Below are 23,835 nucleotides of genomic sequence, written 5' to 3'. Positions count from 1 at the left end.
AAATGTATATGAAACTTCTCAAAACAATCAAAATACTATTAATTTTTAAACTAACTATCAAGTCAAAACAAGAACCAAATCATCAAGTTTGATTTTTTAAGCACACATGAAACTTAGAACACACAGAGAGAAAGGGAGTCCACATACCAAGTAACAAAAAATGAACAAAAGTCTAATCTTTATAAAAGTGAACAAGGAGCAATTAGAGTCAAGTGAGAATAAAAAGAGAACTTACAATGTTACAATTTCAAGTTATAGAAGAACCTGCAAGCAATCCCTGTAAACACAAAAAAGAGAGAAATTACAAATTTTCTTCTCCATTGTTAAAGTTACAAACTTTCAAAACACAAATACCTATTTTCTTTGGATTCTTTGGTGGACAACATAGGAGATAAAGTGAAAAGTGAAAAAAACTCGAAAAAGGTTGTGAAGGTGGTGGTGGGATCTTAGATTGAATAAGACAAGAGACGAGAGACTGAGAAAGGGTAGAGAAGGTAAAGAGGGGATCGATGTGATTGGGAGAAAAGGGAGAGCAACACTAGGGTTTGTGTGAAAAGAGATAAGAAAAGGGAGAGCAAGCTGCTAGGGTAAAATGAATCACATGTGGCTCAAGTTTCTTTTTTATATTATGCTAATATAGTTGGTTGGGTCGGACACCGATGGATTACAAAATTTGAAATCCTGTTTTTTCCACCTGAAAACTCATTAACCCAATATGATCCGTCTAAGCATTCAAATTTTTGTTTGATTATGTCAAGTCTCGATCGAGTGGCAAAAACTTGCTTACCCCTATTGGTACTATTATGGAGCTTGGCAAGCAAATCAAAAGATAAATTATTGGACCAAGACAAAGCTACCATAGAGGGTAATTCATCCTCTTTAAGTTAATCGTTCAAAACCTGGAATGCATAATACTCATTTCCTTGAGAGAAAAAAAAACAAAATTGCATTTTTGGTTCCCTTAGTTGTCTCCAATTTCGATTTTGGTTCCCCTTTAAAATTATTGACGCATTTAATCCTCCAATTATGTTTAATCTCGTAAATGTGGTCCCAAATTCAAATTTAGATGTTGACTGTTACAAAGGAATGTTGACTGTCGTGTGTCATATTTTGATGGGACGATGACGGTTACGTGCCACGTTCTGATTAATTTTTTTTTTGTGGTTGCTTTTTGCTAAAAGTGTTGATAAGGTTTTACAACCGTAAATAAAGAGTAAATAAAAAATGAAATGACTAGAAAATATAATTTTAAATTTTGATTGATTTTGGTCAGGGATTTATATTATATATGATTTTTCTCTATTTATAATGATAATAATTAACACTGCAATTACAAGCATCAACCGATAGAAATACACCTTAACCATAAGAAATAATTTTTTTAGCTATCAGCGGACAAAAATAATCATTAACCATGAATTTTTCAATTTAGTTAAGCAATCCTTAAACTTTTTAAGACATAAAAAAATCCTTTTATCCATCAATTAACAAAAGTTATCCACATTATGTTTGTTCAATGCTCATTTTCTCTCTTTGTATTCCCAACAATAATTTTTTGACAAAATAAGAAAGTTTTTTTTATTGATAAATATTAATTATTAATTTTTTATTAACAAGAAGAATCGAATCCATAATTTTTTTTCTTTTTAACATCCAAATAATCTTATAACTCCAAAAAAAAATAAGAAATTACTATAAACAACATGCGTTGTTTAAATGAAAGATACTCAAAACTTTTAAATCCTGAATTTGATTCCGAAATTTATGTATCCAAAAAATGGCCATGAAATAACTTTACCATAAACGCTTAACCATATCACAAGATACGCTTCTCACCTATTAAAAAAATGATATTTTCTGTAAAAAAAAAATGATATTTTTGGAAAATTTTAAAAAGTAAAATAATTTGACAAATTTAGAAGAATTCTAAAAACCTTGAATTTGAATTTCAAATACTATTTTGTTTAACTTTTGAAAAAATAATTATCTTTTTCGTCAACTTTCTTTAATAAAAAACTTTTAAAAAAGACAATTATTTTTTCTTCGAAATTAAGCAAAATTGAACATGTTTGAAAATTCATGATCATTTTTTTCAAAAATGGAACACCGTTTAATGAAACATTATTATAAATGATTTTTTTCCTTATAAAAAATTATATGAATTTATTTATCACAAAAGAAAAATTTAGACAACAAGATAAAATAAAAAGACAAAAAAGGACAAAAAATGGTAATAATAATAATAATAATCCCCGCATGAACCTTCCCCTAATCCCTACACGTGCCTCACCATCTCTTGTTCTCTCACTCCCTCTCAACTCTCTTCTCTCTCTCTCTCTGCTGCTGCAACTCAAAGTACACAAAACGTGAAAAGCTGGTTAGTCTGAGTCTTTTGTTCTGTTGGGTCTCACCCATGTGTGTTTTTTTTTGTCTCCCCTAACCCTTATTTACCCCTTGTTGTTGTTTTTTTTTTCTTCTTTTTTTATCTTTACTTCCCCTTGTGTTGCTACCATGTTTAATTTGTTGTGGATTTCCTCTGCATGAAAGGGTTTCAATAGGGTTACATCATAGGGTTAAGGTTTATTATATATAATATAAAAAATCTGTCATAGCTTGTGTTTATTCTGAAACAAAAAAGAAATGGCAAAAACCTGCATAATCCCTGGAATAATTGAAAGCTAAAGAAGCACTCTTCAAAAGAGTTTGCGCTTTACACCAAATAGAAGCCAATAGTCTATTCTTAGTTCAAAACCAAAATTGTTGAGGTAGTGAATTGTCCTTCAAAATACAAGTGTTACATTCCACAAAATGCAGCAAACCAAATAGTGGCATAGCTTGCAGATTGGCATAAAAATTTAGCCCCATTATTTGTAATAAAACCGTTGACTAAAGCTAGTTAGCATTTAGCAAGAATTGGTCCTATGTCCATACTTCATAAGGAGAAAGCAAAAGTAAAAAATTGTAAGAAAACATGTGAAATTTGTCCTGAATTAGCGCCTGACGTGACACATGCCAGATAAAAGAGCCTTATGTGGCCTTCGATTCTGCAAAGGATGGCAAGCAATGCAAACTTCCACAAAATATAGTCTCCTTGTTTTTGTCGCATTTCTTGATATTGCAGGAAATTGTGGCAGGAAATTGTGGATAAATGAGACTGATGGGGTCACTGATGGGGTCACAATTATAGTGGCGGACACTCAAAAACCTTGACATTGTGGCCAAAATCACAGTCACAAACTGTTTTTTAAAACCTTAAACCTTTTAAAACAGCTCATCGCTCACAAAAAGTTCTAGAAAGGGAGCTCCGTGGTCAAATATTTACCTTACAATCGTATCTTTTATGAGGCTTTTAAACTTGAATTAATTAAAGGTAAACATATCATCTAATTTAGGGAGTGTTTCTGATACAATATTGCCTCTTGCTGGCTCATCTCTCATTCTCAACATTCAATATGTGCAAACATGACTTCTTAAGCTTGTCTAGTATGACTTGATGCTACTTTGTGGCTTTAATTTTGTCATTTAATCATTGAGAAATTTGTACTTTCTTACACCACATATTTGTGTGGCACTCTCTTCCCTTCACTGTTTTGTGTATTTTGTTTACACATCTCTATCCATTCTTTAACTCGCTATAAATGCATTTTTAAACTTCAACATGTCTTTCTTTCCAGGGATGGAAACCATTGGTTCTGTGGATGACCTCTTGGATTTTTCATCAGACATAGGCGAGGAAGATGATTACGATGACAAACCTAGGAAAGCCTGTCCTTCACTTAACTCAAAATGCGCCGGCCCATCATTGTTTAACCCATTGGTCCAGGTTGATCCAAACCATTCATTTTCTGTAAGTTTGATATTCCCATTTTCACCTTTTTAGGAATAATTATGAGGCCTTGAGAAAATAGAGAATATTGATTTTTGAATGAGTTATGACTTGTTAGTGCTTCTGTGATTACAGTAAGAGAAACAATAAGAAAAACATTTGTGAATTATGGCTTGGTTGGAAACATCTGAAATTGGAATTTGAACTGGGCTGGCTTGTGTGAGTGAATTGAAGAAGATATATGGGGTATCTTTTAGTGAGAATAAATTCTAATTGGCTTTCAACTTGTTTTATAAGGGTGCAGCTTTTGTTGCAGGAGAAGTTTGCCTGGTAGACTCTTATTGTGGTGATCATATACTAGTGCTATTTATCTGAATAGCTCTGGGTTCTCTGAAATTTTAAAACAGTTGGTGAAACTTAAGTTTTTCTCTGTGCATGTTCACTGAAGATGGGGACATTGTCCTCTTATATTTAATGTTGCTGACAGATTCTTACTTATTTTTCTATTGGCATCAATGTATTGGAAATCCTAGTTTTGTAAATGGACAGTATATTCTGCTTTTTCATACACTTGTGATGATCACTATGGTTCCAAGGTTTCCATATTGTGGAACCATGCATTCCTCAGTTCAGAAGAAAATTAAACAGTGTGGACATTATTTTTTTGATCCATAGGTTGTTCATCCATGACTAGTTGTATGGATCTGATGCTTGTGTTGACTTGAAAACCCCTTTTTTCTTTACTATACTTACAAAGTTTAACATGGCCCTATTTTCATGTTCCAGGAGTTTGCAGAAGAGGAGCTTGAATGGCTATCCAACAAAGATGCATTTCCTTCTGTTGAAACGTTTGTCGACCTATCATCTATTCAACCCGGCACAATCAAGAACCAAAAATCAGCCCCAGTACTTGAGTGTAGCACAGGCAGTAGCAACAGTAATAACAGCACTAACAGTATTTCCCTCCTAAACAGCTGTGATCACCTGAAGGTCCCAGTCCGTGCACGGAGCAAGAGTCGCAGTAGGCATCGCCCTGGCCTTGCTGAGAATTCTAGTCAGCAAGTCTGGTGGAGACAGCCAAGTAATGGAACTTCCAAAGCAGATGAAGGGATGAAAATCTCATCCATCGGTAGAAAATGTCAGCACTGTGGAGCTGAAAAAACTCCACAATGGCGGGCAGGTCCCTCTGGTCCAAAAACACTTTGTAATGCATGTGGGGTTAGGTTCAAGTCTGGGCGGCTTGTGCCTGAATACCGTCCTGCAAGTAGCCCAACTTTTCATAGTGATTTGCATTCTAATTCCCACAGGAAGATAGTAGAGATGAGGAGGCAGAAGCAAATGGGAATGGGATAAATGCAAAGTAGTAGTGAGCAGTATTTTTAGCATTCAGCATGCTAGGACTTAGAGATTTGATTTTCTTTTCGATTTTGATTTATTCTAATTTAATTTTTCGTCCATTTTTGCTATGGGATGGTTTTAGACGGGGCAGTGAAAATTCTTGATTGAAAATGAATTTAGGGAGGTCTTAATCATTTGTCTTTGTTATGCTTAAAAGAAGGAGCCAATTTGGGATCTTTTGATTTGGCTATTTTTTTATGGTTGTAACATGTAGTGTGATTGGAGATGTGGGAGAAGGTAAGTTGCTGGAATGATGATTATGGTCCCTTTTCCAGAGAGAAGCTCTGATGCTTATCTGAACTAATTCTAAACTTTTATGACAGTAGTGGTGTAGTTGATTGTTGAGGAATTATGACTCCATTCAAGGAGTGATGACATCATTCATGTATTTGAAGGAAGAAAAGATAAAATGCTGTCTTATCTTTAGATGTAGAGACAGGTATGTTCTTTATTATTTGATCCTCCTTCTAAGGAGCTCAAGATGTATGCAACAAAATTTGTATTAATCAAGCCTTGACTAATTGGTGGCTGCATGTAATCTTTTTGTCTCATTGTCTTGGTTACAACTGCAAACATGGATACAGTTCATTTTTGGTTATAACTTGCAAGTTGCTCTTATATGTTTGATCCTTTATATTGTGTTGTGATTTGTGAATGGATATTACAATGCAGATTTGTACATTGTCTTCTAGAAAACATTGAATTTACAGAATAATAGATTTGTTTGTTTTATCATGTATGACAATGTGAAAAATTGTGGCACAAAATAAGAATTACCTACCACTAGATGGGGATGGAACCGTCATGGGGGCTTGCATGGCCAACTTTTGATGCTTCTCAATCAGGCATGATGGAATTTTCGTTCAATGCAATTCCAATGATGCCTTGTTCTTAATACTTCTACCTCATTGCTAAATGCAATATTATTTTGGGCTTGGTAATTGCCTCTGCACCATTTCTTGTGTGCAAAAAGATAGGGTTTGCTATGACCTTGGTGTTGGTGGAGGTATGTAACTTCCCTTTTTCCTGCCAAATAAAATAGAAAACAAAATATTTTTTTGTTGTTGAATAAACTAAAGTCTTATTTTTAACTTTTAGAATGCTAAAATGCTTATTACAATAGCAGAAAGACAGATACTACAGTGCTTGTCTGTGGCATTTTTTTATTTTTATTTTGAGTAAGACATAAAATTTGACTTCTTTCAACAATTTTTATCTAGAAAGAATTTTTTTTTACTGTAATTCCATTTTTAAGGGGAGTTTAACTTGATGGAGTCTGATCTTAAAACAAAAAACTTGGTGTCCGGAAGAAATTAGTGGGGTTTTTTTTTTTTTTTTTTTATAACAATTAGTGAATGGTTCGGAGAGTAGCTAAAGAATAAACAAGTCTAACAAAACATCTGCACCAAATAGAAAATAGGGGTATTTCTTTATTATTCTTAAACAGATTTTTAAATTTCAAATTAGTTTATTAGTTATCGAGGTAAATGACCAATTTTGTTTCTGAAAGTGAGAGAGCTATAGTCCAAATGGCCTTCATAATTTTAGATTGAGTAATTATGGAATACAACTGAATCTGGAGGTGGAGAAGGTTGTGGCAGCAACGCAAGGATGATAGGAAGCGGAAGATGGAGAGAAGAGGGTGAATGATGGGAGAAGGGTGAATCTGTTCGTGTTTGATTTAAGGTTGAAGAATTGATTTTGAATTTAGAATTAATTTTAGATATATTTTCATAAGTTTGATTTTACCTTAAACAATAATCAAAATTGATTCTATCTTAAAGCAACTTTAACAAACTTCTATATTAAATTTATTTATTTGTAGTGTATCTTATTCCTAATTTTATTTTATAATCAAACATTTAAATATAAAACAGATCACTTCCAAGTAAATTTTATTAACGCCTATCAAAATAGACACTCAATTTACCACCCTGGTTGGCTGGTTCTATTTTTCTCCATTCATTATCTCATCTTCAACCTTTCCAATTTTTCCAACTAGTAGGGTGTGCATGCTATTGCACGGGCCACATTGATTTTTGTGCATGTTTTAAAACGACGTGCATACTAATAAGTTGATATATATATATATATATATATATATATATATATATATATATATATATAAACATATATATAAACATTAAATTATAAGGATTAAAAATAAAAAAATAATTTTACAAGAAAAAAATAAAAACATTAAATTACAAAGATTAAAAATATATTTAAATCTTAAATTTATCCTTGCAATGCACAACTATAAATTCATGCATATTAATCCATAATCAGAAACTTAAGTTTCTTATTTCTTTGCAAGAATGTGTTGTGAAATTTTTTTATTTATTCTATAATTATTATAATTACTTTTTCAAATACTAAAAGTTGAATTTTTAATTTTTTGTTTTTGTTCCTATATCTTTAACGTTTTTTTAATATCATTATAATATAATTTTTTTATTATAAACTATCTTATTTGATAATTATTTGTTTTCATCCCTTCTAATTTGTTTGATATTGATCAATAGTATGTAATATACATTTATATAAAAAATATTAAAATATTTAAATAGATCATTGCAATTTTATTTAAATATTTAGTTGAAATATTATTTTGTGGTACTAATTAATATAATTATATATATAAAATATATATAATAAGTATTGAAATAATATATAAATATATTTAAAAAATTTAAAATGTAGAAGAAAAAAAAGAAAAGACTTAAAAGAAAAAACAACATAAAATAAAAAATGTAAAAAGAAAAAGAAAAAAAAGTAAAAAATGAGAAAATTGAGAGAATTTGTTTTAAAAGGATTGATAGAATGTTGACATGTGGCAAAAAAAATTTTGACACTTGTCCAAGATGACTACTTTTATTATATGTACTAGTACCGTGCAAGAACCCGTCGTTCCACTTTTTTTTTTTTTTAGTGAAATTGTACTTATATTAAAAAGTAAAATATGTTAAAAAAATATAAAAAATACAAGGAAAAGTATAAAACTTAATTTGTATTTTTTTAAACTAATTTTTGGTGAATAAAAAGAGTCGGATATTATCTATTACTAACAAAAAAATTGACATCTCCATTCTACTTTCATAAAAAGAGTCGGATATTATAGTCAATAATATAGAATAATTGAAACATATAATTGGACGAACAATTTGTTTATTTAAACAATGAATAAAAATAACTCATAAATTTTGATAATTTTACCCCCTTCAACTATAATTTAATAAATGAATAACATGTGCATAAATTATATTGTTATTTAATCACAAAATTAGTATATATGATAAATTTCTTATTTTTTATAATAATTATTTTATAAGTTATACTGAAAAAATTTATGATTGATTAATGATACAAAAAATTTTACATAAATAAAAATTTTGAATTAACTTTCATATAAGATTTATTATAATACTAAAACTGATGTAGCAATTATTATATTTTGTATCTGGCCTTAGATAAGGAGGTTATCTCGTGGTATTAGAAGGTTCCAGCTGTTGGATCGAGTGGCCTCAGAATAATTAAGAAGGAGGGGTTGAATTAATTATTTCTAAACCTTTACTAATTAAAAATTATTCTTCTAAGACTTTTACTAAATTATTAAGAGAATGAGGAGTAGAAGAGAAACTTTAACATAAAGTAAAAATGGAAATTAAATGCACAGCGGAAAGTAAAAAAGTAGGAAAGAAGGAAACAAACACACAAGAGTTTTTATACTGGTTCGGCAACAACCCATGCCTACATCCAGTCCTCAAGTGACCTGCGATCCTTAAGATTTCTTTCAACCTTGTAAAAATCCTTTTACAAGCAAAGATCCATAAGGGATGTACCCTCCCTTGTTCTCTTTGAAACCCTAGTGGATGTACCCTCCACTAGAACTGATCCACAAGAGATGTATCCTCTCTTGTTCTCAGTCAAACCCAAGTAGATGTACCCTCTACTTGTACCACAAAGGATGTATCCTCCAATGTGTTAAGACAAAGATATCAGGCGGTTAAACCTTTGATACTTTGTGAATGGGGATACAAAAGAATTCTCATGCGGTTAGTCCTTTTAATACTTTTGTATAAGGGAAAGGGAAGAATCAAAAGAATTCTCAGACTGTGTCGTTTTGAATTCTTTGACAAGGGAGAAGGGAGACACAAAAGAATTCAGGCGGTTAGTCCTTTGTTCTTTTGGAAAAGGGAGAAGAGAGACATAAAAAGAATTTAGGTGGTTAGTCCTTGACGAATTCTTTTTGACAAAGGGAGAAGAGATGAAAAGAATGAATAACACAAGTTTTCAAGGTTTAGAAAACCAGAAAACTTTGGAAAGCTTTTGGCACAAAGAAGAAGAAGAAGAAGAATTTCAAAGAGATTCAAGGCTTGTAAAGAATTGTAATAGATTGATTGGAAAAGTATATTGAAAAGCAAATCAAAGCCTTGCTTTTATAGACTCTTCATGTCTGGCCAAGAGGATCATTTAGAAGAGTTATATCTTTTAGAAAAACTTAAAACCAATTTGAAAAAGTCAAAAACCATTTGAAGAGTTACATCTTTTGATTTATTCAGAAACAATCACTGGTAATCGATTACCAAATTAGTGTAATCGATTACACAAAACTTTTATGTGAAAGGATGTGACTCTTTACATTTGAATTTGAATTTCAACGTTCAAAAGCACTGATAATCGATTACCAAAACATTGTAATCGATTAAAGCTTTTTGAAATTAATTGCAACGTTGTAAATTCAGTTTGAAAACTTTTTCAAATCCATTTTGCTACTGGTAATCGATTACAACAATCTGGTAATCGATTACCAGAGAGTAAAAACTCTTTGGTAAACATGTTTTGAGAAAAAACCATGTGCTACTCAATTTTTGAGAAAACCTTTTCATACTTATCTTGATTAAGCATTCTCTTGATTCTTGAATCTTGAGTCTTGAATCTTGATCTCTTGAATCTTGATTCTTGAAATCTTGATCTCTTGAATCTTGATTCTTGATTCTTGAAATCAACTTTCCTCTTGAATCTTGAAGTGTTCTTGATTCTATCTTGAATATTTTGAACTCATTCTTTGATTGACCTTTGAGCTTTTTGTCATCACCTTTGTCATCATCTTTTGTTATCATCAAAACATCTTTGAATCACTCTTGATTCATCATGAAGCTTTGCTTCTACACCAGCAAACTATAATCTTTACACATATACTACTCTTTTATATATATACTATGTAGATTAAATCATAAAAAAATATTTTTAATGATGAGAAATCACTTTAAATAAATTGTAGTACCATAAACATAAAGAATGAGAGAAACTAAAAATAAAATTTCAAAAATATGAAGGACTAGTAAAAAAATTATTTTTTGATGGGATTCAAAAAATATTATCAAATTTTAAAAAATATATTTATAGCAAAAGAAAATATAAGGAGATAAAGAGTTCATCCCATGGTATTAGAAGGTCTTGTGGTATTTGAAGGCCTTAGCAAACTATACTTTTTTTTTATATATTTATATACTCTTTTAAATTGAATGAAAATAACTTATAAACTTTGTTAATTTTATCCTCTCCAACTATAATTTAATAAATGAATAATATGTGCACAAATTATATTGTTATTTAATCATAAAATTATCATATATGATAAATTTATTATTTTTTATAATAATTATTTTATAAGAAATATTGAAAAAATTTATGATTGATTAATGATAAAAAAACTTCTAAAAACATTTGTTAAATATTGAATTAATACAAAAATTTATGATTGATTAATGATACAAAATTTTATGATTGACTGATTAATAATATAAAAACATTTGTATTTAACTAATCCCAACTACTTTTTATTCTATCCTTCTACCATAACATATTCTAAGTCGCATGAATAAACATGCATTGAAAAAAATAGTATTATAACAATTATTGCATAAATAATTTTCAGAATCCTCTCTTGATAAGGAATTAATATGTTAGCATAGATATATTGAAATTCAAGTAGAACAATTGATTAAAGTAATACCACATTAGCATCCAAGGGGGGTGGATAGTTTTCATTTAAAGTGTCTATCCAACTGAAGATCATGTTATGGTAACCATATGATTTTCCTGCCATGCTCAGTGCATACTCCCATGCAATAGTCTCATTAAACTTGGCACGCAAAGTAGGATGCAATGGAAGCAAAACAATATAGGGAATGGAATCATCTTTATCCAATTTAAAGTCCCACCACTCTTCCCATGGTATCACATCTATTATATCTTCTCCCTGCAAACAAAAGGTGAGGAAGAAAATAAAATGCTAGCAACTTGATCCCAAATGCCGCTATAGAGTTGACAAACCACTATACATTTACCATCATTTCTCAAACAATCAAACTACCATGATGAATTAACTTGACAAATCTATGTATGTTAACATGATAAATACCATGCCCTAATTTTCGATCACAATTTCAAACTGAAATTGAGAGCATAATCTTGTTATTCTGATGATAAAATGGTAAACTTAAGGAACTTAAAACAATTATTCATAAACTATATCAAAACCTTAGCATCGCATAGGATTCTAGAAATGCTATTTTTTTAAAATTTAAGAAGCGAAAGCATACATGATGTAAAAGTAAAGTAGAAATTCATCTATGAGAAAACCTCCAGTTAAATTCAACTATGAGAAAACCCCACTATGCTTCTACAGTTATAATTATGGCTAATGGCCTAAATTATATATAAAAAATGGCTTAACTAAATATGTGAATTCCAATTTAATGAGTTTTAATAAACCTTATAAAATACCAAATGAGCACCATAACACATTACGTCAGATTATCAAGAGGTTTTAAGGAATACCTGGATCTATAGAGTTTGATCAACACGCAGCAGAATCTTACAGCGGTCACGAACAATTGGTTTAATGACCTTCCTCAACCAAATCACCTTCTTCCTTATGAGACCTTCCTTTTCTATTCAGATGGGGAGAGGAGAAACTGTTTCTTGATTTGGTGTATTGGGGACCATAACCATGCCTTAGGTTTTAACCTATTAGGGTTCTCATTATCCCCTAATGGGCTAAACTGGTTTCCGCTCATTAAGCTCATATCAATTTTCTGTTGGCAGTCTAATGGGCTCATTGAATTAGATCACTTTATATTGAACCCATCTAAATGTAAATAACTAATATAAATGTTGTAATATAATATGTAGTCCATATTAATTAATTAGGAATTATAAAATTCCTAACAATCTTCCACTTGGGCTTCATATTAACCTTAGATATTTATATAAAAAAAAATTCTTTAGGTGTGCAACCGTATGTTATTTACTTTTAGACTCCTTTTATACAATCTGGTCCATCTCATATAGCAACAGGAAACCACTATAGTTTTCATCACAATTCAGCATGACTAAGCCATAATGATCACCACTATTACTCATACTCGATGACATAGATCAAATATGGATAAGTGGCATGGAAATTACATACAATGTGATCTTAATCATGTTTATTTCCAACTAGTCCAAATTTTATTCTTTATAGAGATCAATCCAAAATGCAATACAAATATTGCACACAAAACAAGCTCATAATAGAATGATAAACATCAACTTTATTTTTGTGGAAAATCCAAACAATACAAATATATGGAAAACATAAGATATAAAACATAAATGAGACTCCTACTAAACTAAGGTACTGTTAGGAACTACACCCATATGAACTGTGTACTCATGAAAAACTCTAGGTACCAAACCTTTAGTAAGTGGGTCAGCTAGCATGGAATCAGTCCCTATATGTTCTATGGAAATCTGCCTATTCTGAACTCTTTCCTTAACAACCAGAAACTTGATGTCAATGAATTTTGACTTGGTTGTACTCTTATTGTTGTTGGAGTAAAGAATTACAAAGTTATTGTCACAATAAATTTTCAATGGTCTTTCAATGCCATCGACCACACGCAAACTAGTGACAAAGTTTCGCAGCCATATCCCGTGATTAGATGCCTCAAAACAAGCAATGAACTCCATAGCCATGGTTGAAGAAGCTATAAGAGTCTGTTAATCAAACTTCCAAGAGATAGCTCCTCCAGCCAACATATATATGTATCCAGAAGTGGAGCGTTTGCTGTCTTGACATCCAGCAAAATCAGAGTTTGAGTACTCGATGATCTCCAAATTGTCAGACTTCTGATAAGTGAGCATGTAACTTTTTGTTCTCTTCAAGCAATGCATTACACATTTCACTGCCTTCCAATGCTGCAATCCAGGATTACTCAAGTATCTGCCCAGAACTCCTATGACAAATGTTATGTCGAGAGGAGTACAAACTTGAGCATACGCCAGACTTCCTACTGCTGACGCATATGGAATCTTCTGCATCTCAGTTCTTTCAAGGTTATTATTGGGGGCATTGTTTGAGACTGAATTTGTCTTCTTTAGCTATTGGGGTATCTCCTGGTTTACTATCTTTCATGTCGAATCTATCAAGTACTTTATCGATATAACTCTCTTGTGACAACCTTAGGATACCTTGAGAGCAATCTCGTAGTATCTTAATACCTAACACAAAAGAAGCTTCCCCAAGATCTTTCATTTCAAAATTTTTTGTCAGAAATCTCTTGGTCTTCTATAAGAAGCTATTATCTCTACTAGCAAGCAGTATATCATCGACATATAATACCAATAATATGTATTTACTCCCACTGAACTTATGATATACACAACCATCAACTACATTTGCCTCAAAACCATATGAGGTAATGACTTAATGGAACTTGTAATACCATTGACGGGAAGCCTGTTTGAGACCATAGATGGATTTCTTTAGTTTGCATACCATGGACTTTGAGTCACCTAACACAAAGTTTTTTGGTTGCACCATATAAATCGTTTCTTCAATGTCACCATTTAGAAACGCAGTCTTGACATCCATCTGATGTAGCTCTAAGTCAAAATGAGCTACCGGTGCCATTGTAGTTCTAAAAGAATCCTTTGAAGATATGGGAGAAAAGGTTTCTTTATAGTCAATGCCTTCCTTTTGAGTAAAGCCTTTAGCAACTAGACGAGCCTTATATCTCTCGATATTACCCTTTGAATCCTTCTTGGTTTTAAATATCCATTTACAACCAATAGGTTTCACACCTTCAGGCAATTCGACTAGATCCTAAACTTCATTGTCTTTCATAGACTTCATCTCATCCTTCATGGCGTCAATCCATTTTTGAGAGTTAGAACTATGCATAGCTTGACAAAAGTTGATTGGATCATCTTCTGTTAAACCAACGCCATCCTCATGTTCTTGGAGAAATATTATATAATCATTTGAGATTTCACTTCTCCTCTCTCTAATGGATCTCCTTAATCGCACTTCTTGAGGTTGTTGAGGTTGCTCTAAAGGTATTTGAGGGAGAACCTCATTGTTGTCTTGTTCTGGAACAATGTTAATAATTTGAACATTGTCGTCTATTACTGGAGTTGTGTCTTGAACAGTAATAGGTACAAGGACTTGATCACTGTAAATAACATGTTCTTCCTCAAAGACAACATTCCTTATGTTCTCTTCCTTCCCAAACTCAACTTCCTCAAAGACAACATTCCTTATGTTCAGCATAACCAACAAAATAGCAGCTAATTGTTCTTGAGTTCAGCTTTATTTCATGTGGCCTATAAGGCCGTGCCTCAATCGGACAACCCCAAATATGAAAATGTTTAATGCTTGGCCTTTTACCAGTCCAAAGTTCATAAGGGGTTTTGTTAACTACTTTACTTGGAACCCTATTAAGGATGTAAACTGCGGTCTTTAAGGCTTCTCACCAAAGTGACTCTGGCAAAGAAGAATGACTAATCATACTTCTCACCATATCCTTAAGAGTTCGGTTTCTTCATTCTGCTACACCATTCATGCTAGGTTTGCCCGACATAGTGTATTGCGGAACAATTTCACACTCTTTGAGGAAAAGTGCAAAAGGTCTTGGACGTTGTTCTCCTGATCCATCATATCTGCCATAGTACTCACCACCATGGTCAGATTTGACAGCCTTAATTTTCTTTCCAAGTTGAAGTTCAACCTCAGCCTTGAAAGTCTTAAAAACATCTAGGGATTGGGACTTCTCATGTATCAAATATAGGCAACCATATCTAGAGTAGTCATCTATGAGCGTAATGAAATATTGTTGTCCATTCCAAGAAGTTGTAGGAAAAAGACCACAAATGTCTGTATGCACTAGTTCTAAGATGTTTTTAGCTCTTTCGACACCTAATTTCCTTATGTTTGTTCATTTTCCCTTTATGCATTCAACACAGACCTCAAAGTCCGATAAATCCAAAGGGTCAAGAATTTCATCCAACACAAGTCTCTGAATTCTCTGTTTAGAGATATGGCCTAAATGTTTATGCCATAAGGTGGCTGAATTCTCATTCAACTTTCATTTTGTACCACGTGAACTTATTTGCATTATTTCATTATAGGAACTAACAACATCAAGCATGCAAAAATTATCAATTAAAGAACCACAACCAACCATATTTGAATTTTGGTAGAGACTAACTTTATTATTTCCAAATGAACAAGAAAATCTAAATTTGTCCAAACTAGAAATATAAATCAAATTACGTCTAAAAGATGGTACAACAAAAGTCTCAAATAAATCCAAATAAAATCCAGTTTTTAATTCTAATCTAAAAGTTCCAATATCTTCCACTGCAACCTTCTTGCCATCACCCACAAAGATGAACCTTTCATCATCACTTGGCGGTCGGCTCCACAGGCAACCTTGCATAGTCATACTTATGTGAGTAGTAGCACAAGAATCTACCCACCAAGTATCTTTAGGTACAAAAGTCAAATTAACTTTAGAACAAACTAGAGTAAGAAATTTACCTTTTTTCACACGCCATGCAGCATATGTGGGACACTCTTTCTTCATGTGTCCCGACTTCTTGCAGAAGTAACAGGTAAATTCCTCATCCTTCTTTTGTTTCTTTTGCTGAGAAGTCCCTTCCGCAACACCCTTAGTCTTCTTCCTTTTCTTATTTTGAGAGGTTGAAGTCAAGTGAGCACTTTCAGTCCTATCTCTCTACAGCCTCTCCTCCTCTTGCATACAGTGAGATATAAGCTCATTGAGGGACCATTTGTCCTTTTGAGTGTTATAGTTCCCTTTGAATTGCCCAAAGTGTGCAGGAAGCGAGATCAAAACCAAGTGCACGAGCAGGTCTTCACCAAGCTCTAACTTAAATGACTTGAGTTTTGATGCGAGATTGGACATCTCCATAATGTACTCCCTTATGTTCCCTTTGCCTTTATACTTCATGGAGATGAGTTTAGCTAAAAGGTTACTCCTTTCTACTTTTTCATTTTTGGCAAAGTATTGCTCAATTTTCTCAAGGAATTTCTTTGCACTTTGACCCTCATAAATATAGTCTCGAAACGTCTTTGGAATAGAGCGTTTCATGATCATAAGACACATTCGGTTGTACCAATCCCACTTCTCAATGTTTACCTCATTAGAGGTTTCTGGAGTGGAAATGGGTCGTTCCATCCTCAGTGCCAAGTCCAATTACATACAGCCAAGAACAATTTCTACGGCTTCCTTCCAAACCTTAAAATTTGTCCCATTCAGCATTGGGATAGAATTCACTTGGGCAGTAACATTTGCAGCACTGGAAATATTAATTAAATAGAGAACAAAAATTAATAACATGTTCACAAATAATCAAGCAAGTCCTATAAAGTATATATAACAAGACATGCAAATATTTCCCATAACAGATCCATCACAAGATACCCAGCACAACATTAATTCTAGTCTTTGGACAGAGGAATTAATTTGTAATTGGTACTCTCAACGGAATGATCAAATATTGACAATTAGTTCTGTCAAATAATAGCCTTTTTTTGGACCAACTATTATTCTAAAAATAAACTTTATAATTGTCACATATTTATCATCACAAGTATGTTATTATTAGGCCAAATTGTGTCTTCCTTTGGGCCGAACACAATTCGCATAAATAATTCCATACTCACATCCATGTAATTTAATTAAATCAATTTACACAATAGAGGTTACTTTGGCAACATAATGGTTCAATCAATTTAATTAATATTACAGGACACGCAAATAAATGGAAATGATCCATAATGGTTAAATTTGTACCCAAATATGATAGCAGTAAATATTTGAAAACAACATCATGGTAAACTAATTACGCATCTGAAACGAACATACCACAGTACTATCACAAATTTATACTAACCACAAGAACATCATAAACTATCAGCCTGTCACCGATTCATGAAGGAAAAATAGTTGGCAAAAAACAATAAATTATTCATATAAGACAAAAGACCATTGCCTTATTATTGATTCATATAAACAATATATATATATATATATATATATGAAATTGTGCCACGTACAAAATACCAACGCCGGACACGTACAAAATACCAACTTTGTATTCGACGTAAAGAGTTTTCGAAAATATTATATGTATAAAACAAAAAAAAAACTTTCTTGCTCACGAAATATATATTGTTCAAAGAAAACCAACGCCGGATACGCAGAACCTTTATCCCAAATAGAATAATATGTAAGCACACACGACACAAACAAAAACTGTGTACAAGACCGTAAATCAAATGCAGAGGCCTTTTATTCATTTGAAAAACTCTTTACGACCATAACACAAAAATTTACAGGTCTTACAATTTTATTGATCGAAATAGTTTCTCCCCAAAATAAAATTAGGGTTCATATAACTAAAACGATCTTGATATAATATATATCAAACAACTTTAAATCACAATAATTTAACAGTAATGGTGGCTTTGATACCACTTGTTGGAATTTTTAATAAACCTTATAAAATACCAAATGAGCACCAAAACACATTACGTCAGATTATCAAGAGGTTTTAAGGAATACCTGGATCTATATAGCTTGATCAACACATAGCGGAATCATTGTTGCCGTTGTTTTATCTGAAACCTGAAGTCTTTGATCCACAAACTTGACTTTCTAGTTCATTGCAGCAATGCCTACTATCAATTTCTCTGTCAGTCCAACTCTCTTGTCAAAAGAAATGACTTTTGCAGATGCATTGACTGTCAATTGATGCTTTTCATCAAATGTTTTAGCTTTGTTCACTGTATCTTATCCTCTTCTAAGGTAGATTCTTCTATTGGAGGGGCTGACTTTTGCCTCCTAAAAGAGAAATAGTATAGCAGACCATGAGCTCAATCAGAAAAACAAAATCAAAAGAATGCACTGCTTAAGATTATAAGCATATGATGCAGGATTGACACAATGTCAAGAAGCCCTAAAAAGTAGTTATGATTGTTATTGACATAACTTGCTTAAAACAAAATATCATGATTGAAACTTATTTTTTAACAGTTTTCATAATTGCAATGCTAAAGTAATAATGCAATATATTGAAAACACACTCAAATTACTAACAAAGCCATGGGTATAATAAAAAAAATTTCAACTACTTTTTAGCCAAATGCAAATGCCCATGAAGAGAAATGGATCATGCAAAATCTTAATCTGGATTTTGGGTTTTACCTCAATATTCAGAAGGAACAATTTTAGGGTTCTTCAAAACCAGGTCCTGGATGACCCAAACCACTTTGGTGTGTAGCCACTTGCACCAAAATCACATAATACCTATGTGATTCTTGCTAACAGGGAAATATTTAACATTGCTCTTGTCCATTACTTACGTAAAACTTAATCATGGATGCTCAGAATATTCGGTTTTCAAGTGTATGCATCAACCATCACGACAAATGTTTATAATATGTAGTTTATAATCAGTGGCACACAAGGTCAAAGAAAGTGAAAAGAAAATCTGAAATTGAATAACAATCCTAATCCATAAATTGAGTCAATGCAAGAGGACCAAACAATATTTTTATACATCAACTTACAATGTAGAGTAAGAGCATAGAGGTAACAATTACAATATAAATAAAAACCTTATTTTTTTGCCCCACTCAGACCCTAACATCAGTAGACAAAAAACCATTAGCATATGAGAACAAAAAAAGGAGCACAACTCAGGATGCAAACAATAATATATAAAATTAAAAAAAATGAGATAAATAAAATAGTGTTGCCAAAGTGCTTTCAAAAAGAGTTGTAAAAAACTACCACCTTTTTGCTACCTGCCAGCAGAGTTATAAAAAATCACCACTTTTTTTTTTAACTTACACCTGAATTCTAAAAGTGAAGGTCCACACCATAAAAAAAAAAGACCATGAGTCGTTCCAAAAGCAAACATAAAAAAAACACAGCAAAAAAAAAAAGAAGCAAAAAGATGACCAACACCATGCAAAATACCTTCAAGAGGGTAGATTTTCCACACCCACTGGGTCCAAGAATCATCCAAAACTGCCCGCAAGAAAGAGATGAACAATCCTTAAGAACTGGTACATCATATGTCTTCCTATTTCCACTAAAAAAATCAAAACAATCAAAATCCAAAGCTTGAACGAAAATTTTTCTAGAAAATGCCTAACTAAAAAGCGAAATGAAGGAAAAAAAAGAAAGATAAGAGAAAAAAGGAAAAGAAAGGAGAATATTGAAGAAGAGAAATAGAAAGACGGAAGAGTGGGATAGGCTCGTTGGAAGCGTGAGCTGAACTGAACCTGATTGGTGAAGAAGAGAGGTGGTGGCTCTGGCGGTGCAACGAGAAAGAGGCGAAATTGTGCCGTTTGGGGCAGGATAGATGGAGAAATGAGGAAGTGTGCAGAAAAGGGGTTCTTGAAGGGTCAAGGAGAAGATACAAGCAAAATATGAAACTCAAAAAGATTAAAATTACATATTTTTGTATTAGGAGGGCAGGTGTTTACAATTAAATGTCCATTTTGGACATTTCCATGGACTACTCCTTTACATGTATTTATTAGACTAGATACACAAGATGACTACTTTTATTATATAGGCAATAGGTTATACATTCATCATTGTATATTCATATATGTTTAAGTCTTTTTTTTGTCCAAATTTTGTATGGGCTTGGACATAACTCCAGCATGGGATTTGCCTGTTAAGATATTGAGATTTTCTTCCTACATCAATCATTTTTTCTTTTACATCCAGCATATTTTTTTATAATTCTAACATTATCCTTTTTAACTTCTTCTTCCTTCCTTCTGATTTTGTTTTCTTCTTGCACCATTCACTTTGTTGTTCACTGAGCTCTTCCTTCTGTTGGGTTGTGGTGGTTGGTTTCGTGGTGCATTGTCACGATGATGGTTTCTTGTTGCATTGAGTGATAGAGAATTATCCAAGGAGGAAGATTTTGGCTTAAGTGGACTCAACATGGATGGACCAATCACTTGAGCAAGGAGTAAGATATTTCAAGAAAAGCTTGGCAAGAGAGTAAATTCTCTCATGGAGGAAAGAGAAGTAGAAGTAAAGTTCATTTGTTTTAGCCAACTTTTAGAATAATATTTATTTTCATTTTTAATTATATATTTTTGGGTCTATTTTTGGACTTGTAATTGACTACTACCTTTTTTAGTTTTTTTTATGAAATTTCATATTAGACACGGTCAAGAGAGTGTCTCTCTTGGTTCTTGTGTGAAACCTTAGGTTCTTATCAAAGAATTCTATTCTTAGTGGTGAATCATCCTCAACTTATCAATCTCCCAAGATTGTGGCCTTGTTCTTTCCATCTCCTTCTCTAATTCTTCTTTTTCCTTTTATTTTCTCCAATTTCATAGAGTCCCAAATTGGTTTTTCAGTTTGCTGATGCTAAAAATTGGATCTACAAATTAGGGTTCCAGCAATTGGTACTAGAGCTTTGGTTCTTGAAATCAAGTGTTATCTATCTTTTGTGTTTTCTGTTTCATGTGTGTTTCGTCCTTTGTTTGTTCTGTCACTTTTTTGTTTAACTCTATATTATTATTTTATCTTTCTTTGTTTTATTTCTTTGAGTCTATCTTTCTTTTCTGAACTATATCTAGTATGAATATCTTTTTATCTTCTTTCTTGTTTTTATAAATATAGTATTAAAATTCGTGCAAAAAAAGAGGAAAGAAAGAAGTAAAAAAAATAAAGAAATTCAGTGTTCAGATTTGGAGGCAAATTCTATTACAATCTAGATTTGGATTTTCCCAATCACATATTTGCATTCAAATTTGAATTGTGTGCCAAAAAAAAGAGAGAAGAAAAGTGCAGAAATAAAAAAAGGAAGAAAAAAAAACAAAAAAATTGCCTTCAGAATCTTTCTTATTTTTACATACTTCTATTTCAAAAAAAAAATTATGTCTTGTTGGTTATTTACATCTAGTATAGTTCAATTCTTGGGCAATTCTTTTCTTCATTTTGGAGTCTTTTAGTTTGCCTTTCTTGACATTCCTTTTGAGTATTCCTTTCATTATTTTTGTTTGTCTTTAAAATTCCTTAGTTATGTCTTAGAGTATTTCTTTTCTTGGCTTCTTGAGTTGAGTTTTGATTTGTGACATATTTCACATTGAATACTTTTTTTATTTTGAGTTTGAAGGTTCTGCAAAAGAATTGGGAAAAAAAGAAGCAAGAGTGGTAAAAGGCAAGAGTGCATATTATAAAAGAAAAAGTCTTGAAAGAGTGATACACGAGTGAACTTGAGTGAAACACTAAGTTGAGTTGTGAGTTCCTATTCTATTTTTTACTTACGCACTAACTTTTCTTGTAGGTATGGCTTCTACAAGTGGAGATGCTACTCCACCATCTCCAAAAACTGCAAGGCTCATGGTGGAGATGATTAAACTTGGTGAGCAAATGAAAAGAATGAGTTATGAAGATGAAGAAAGGATAGAGAGAATGAGAAAGGAGAATGAGGAGAGTTTGGGAAGAATACACAAGAGTAGTGAAGCTTTAAGTTTGACGATTGAAAATATAGAGCGAAGAAGAGAGGACAGATCATCCAAGTCTTCTAATGGACAAGATGAGGGGTATGAGGAGGATGAAGGAGGAAGGAGGAATGAGAGGTATAGAGAGAAGAAATCATAGAAGATATGGAGGTAGACAAAGAGAGGAAGGGATTGAGGAAGTGAAGGTGAAGATCCCTACTTTTAAAGGGACTTATGATCCAGAAGTGTATCTTGAGTGAGAGATGAAGGTCGAGCAAGTCTTGGCTTTCTACAAATACAATGAAGAGAAGAAGATCAAATTGGCCTCCTTGGAGTTTGAGGGACATGCCTTAGTGTGGTGGAATCAAGTGAGGAGTGATGTTAAGAGGATGAGAAGGTCGTTGATTAATACTTGACAAGACATGAAAGATTTTTAAGAGAGAGATTTATGCTGTCCTATTATGGGAGAGACCTTCACAACAAGCTCCAAATACTAATTCAAGGAAATATGAGTGTGTATGAGTATTACAAAGAGATGGAGATTTCCTTGATTAGGGCTCAAATTGAGGAGTTTCAAAAGGCAACCATGGCAAGGTTTTTGCATGGTCTCAATAGGGATATTCAAGACATTGTAGAGTTGCACCACTATGCCTCTTTGGAGGATCTCATTTATCAAGCTATCAAGATGGAGTAGTAATTAAAGAGAAAACAAACATACAAGAAGTTCCCCTATGGCTCTTTAACTTGGAAAGATAAAGAGACATTCAAGAAAGAGGGGGGATCTTCATTCAAATCTCATGAAAAAATGTTGCCCTTGATAAAAATAATTCTAACCCTACTCCTACTTCTTCAAATGAGAGTTCTATTAAATTTTTTAACTGTTCGGGAAAGGGTCATATTGCTTTCCAATGTCCTAACAAAAGGACTATGGTTGTGTTGGGTAATGGGGATATCACTAGTGCATCTTCTTCTAGCTCTTCTAGTTCTTCTAGTGAGAGTGAAAGTGAATGTGATGTACCTGGAAGGTTATCTTTTGATAGTTAAGAGGTTAATGAGGAGTGTGTGTAAGGATAGAGATGAAACTCAAAGGGAGAACATTTTTCATACTAGGTGCGTGGTCATGGGGAAAATATGCTTTTTGATTATTGATGGGGGGTAGTTTCACTAATGTAGCTAGCCAAAGATTGATTGAAAATCTTGCTTTGAAAACTTCCCCTCACCCTAGGCCTTACAAACTACAATGGTTGAGTGAGACTGGGGAGCTAGTTGTAGATAGACAAGTTTTGATATGCTTCTCCATTGGAAAATATGTTGAGGAGATACTATTTGATGTAGTTCCTATGGAGGCTAGCCATCTCTTACTTGGAAGGCCTTAACAGTATAATAGGGATGTTGTCCACAATGGTGTCACAAACAAATTTTCATTTGTACATAAAGGGCAAAAGGTTACCCTTAAACCTTTGTCTCCAAGTGAGGTTTGTAAGGATCAAATAAAAATGAGAGTGAAAAGAGAACAAGAAAGAAAAAAAGAGAAAAACAAAATTGATGAAAAGAGAGAAAAACATGAAAGGAGAGAAAAGAAAGAAAAGAGTGGAAATAAAAGAAAGAGTGAAATTGTAAAAAAAGATGAAAATCAAGAAGAGAGAAGAATATAGAGATTGTTCATGAGAGAAAAAGAGGTGAAGAGAGTGATGCTAGCTAGGCAACCTATGTATTTACTAATGCCTCATGATTGTTGTTTGTCTGCTATTGCTAGTTATTTGCCTATAGGTGT

The 23,835-nt window shown here is 32.5% G+C and overlaps 2 protein-coding genes across 4 annotated transcripts; one reads left to right on the top strand and one right to left on the bottom strand.

The window, feature by feature from the left end:
- Positions 1–2,261: 2,261 nt before the first annotated feature.
- LOC114369892 (GATA transcription factor 1-like) lies at positions 2,262–5,858 on the top strand. Of its 3 annotated transcripts, none has more exons than XM_028327165.1 (3): positions 2,262–2,377; positions 3,675–3,847; positions 4,613–5,858. In XM_028327165.1, the coding sequence occupies exons 2-3, from the start codon at positions 3,677–3,679 to the stop codon at positions 5,177–5,179; spliced, it is 738 nt and encodes a 245-aa protein (XP_028182966.1). In that variant the 5' UTR covers positions 2,262–2,377; positions 3,675–3,676; the 3' UTR covers positions 5,180–5,858. The 3 variants fall into 3 exon arrangements, with proteins under 3 accessions (XP_028182966.1, XP_028182967.1, XP_028182965.1); XM_028327166.1 differs by lacking the exon at positions 2,262–2,377 and adding an exon at positions 2,713–3,370; XM_028327164.1 differs by lacking the exon at positions 2,262–2,377 and adding an exon at positions 3,399–3,483.
- Positions 5,859–16,293: 10,435 nt separating this feature from the next.
- On the bottom strand, positions 16,294–16,755 carry LOC114371684. Its single transcript, XM_028329043.1, has one exon. The coding sequence runs from the start codon at positions 16,753–16,755 to the stop codon at positions 16,294–16,296; it is 462 nt and encodes a 153-aa protein (XP_028184844.1).
- Positions 16,756–23,835: the final 7,080 nt, after the last annotated feature.

The sequence above is a fragment of the Glycine soja genome, chromosome 10, assembly GCF_004193775.1.
Source record: "Glycine soja cultivar W05 chromosome 10, ASM419377v2, whole genome shotgun sequence".
Lineage (NCBI taxonomy): Eukaryota > Viridiplantae > Streptophyta > Magnoliopsida > Fabales > Fabaceae > Glycine > Glycine soja.
Note: the sequence above shows the minus strand (reverse complement) of the source record. Positions and strands in the feature narration are given on the sequence as shown.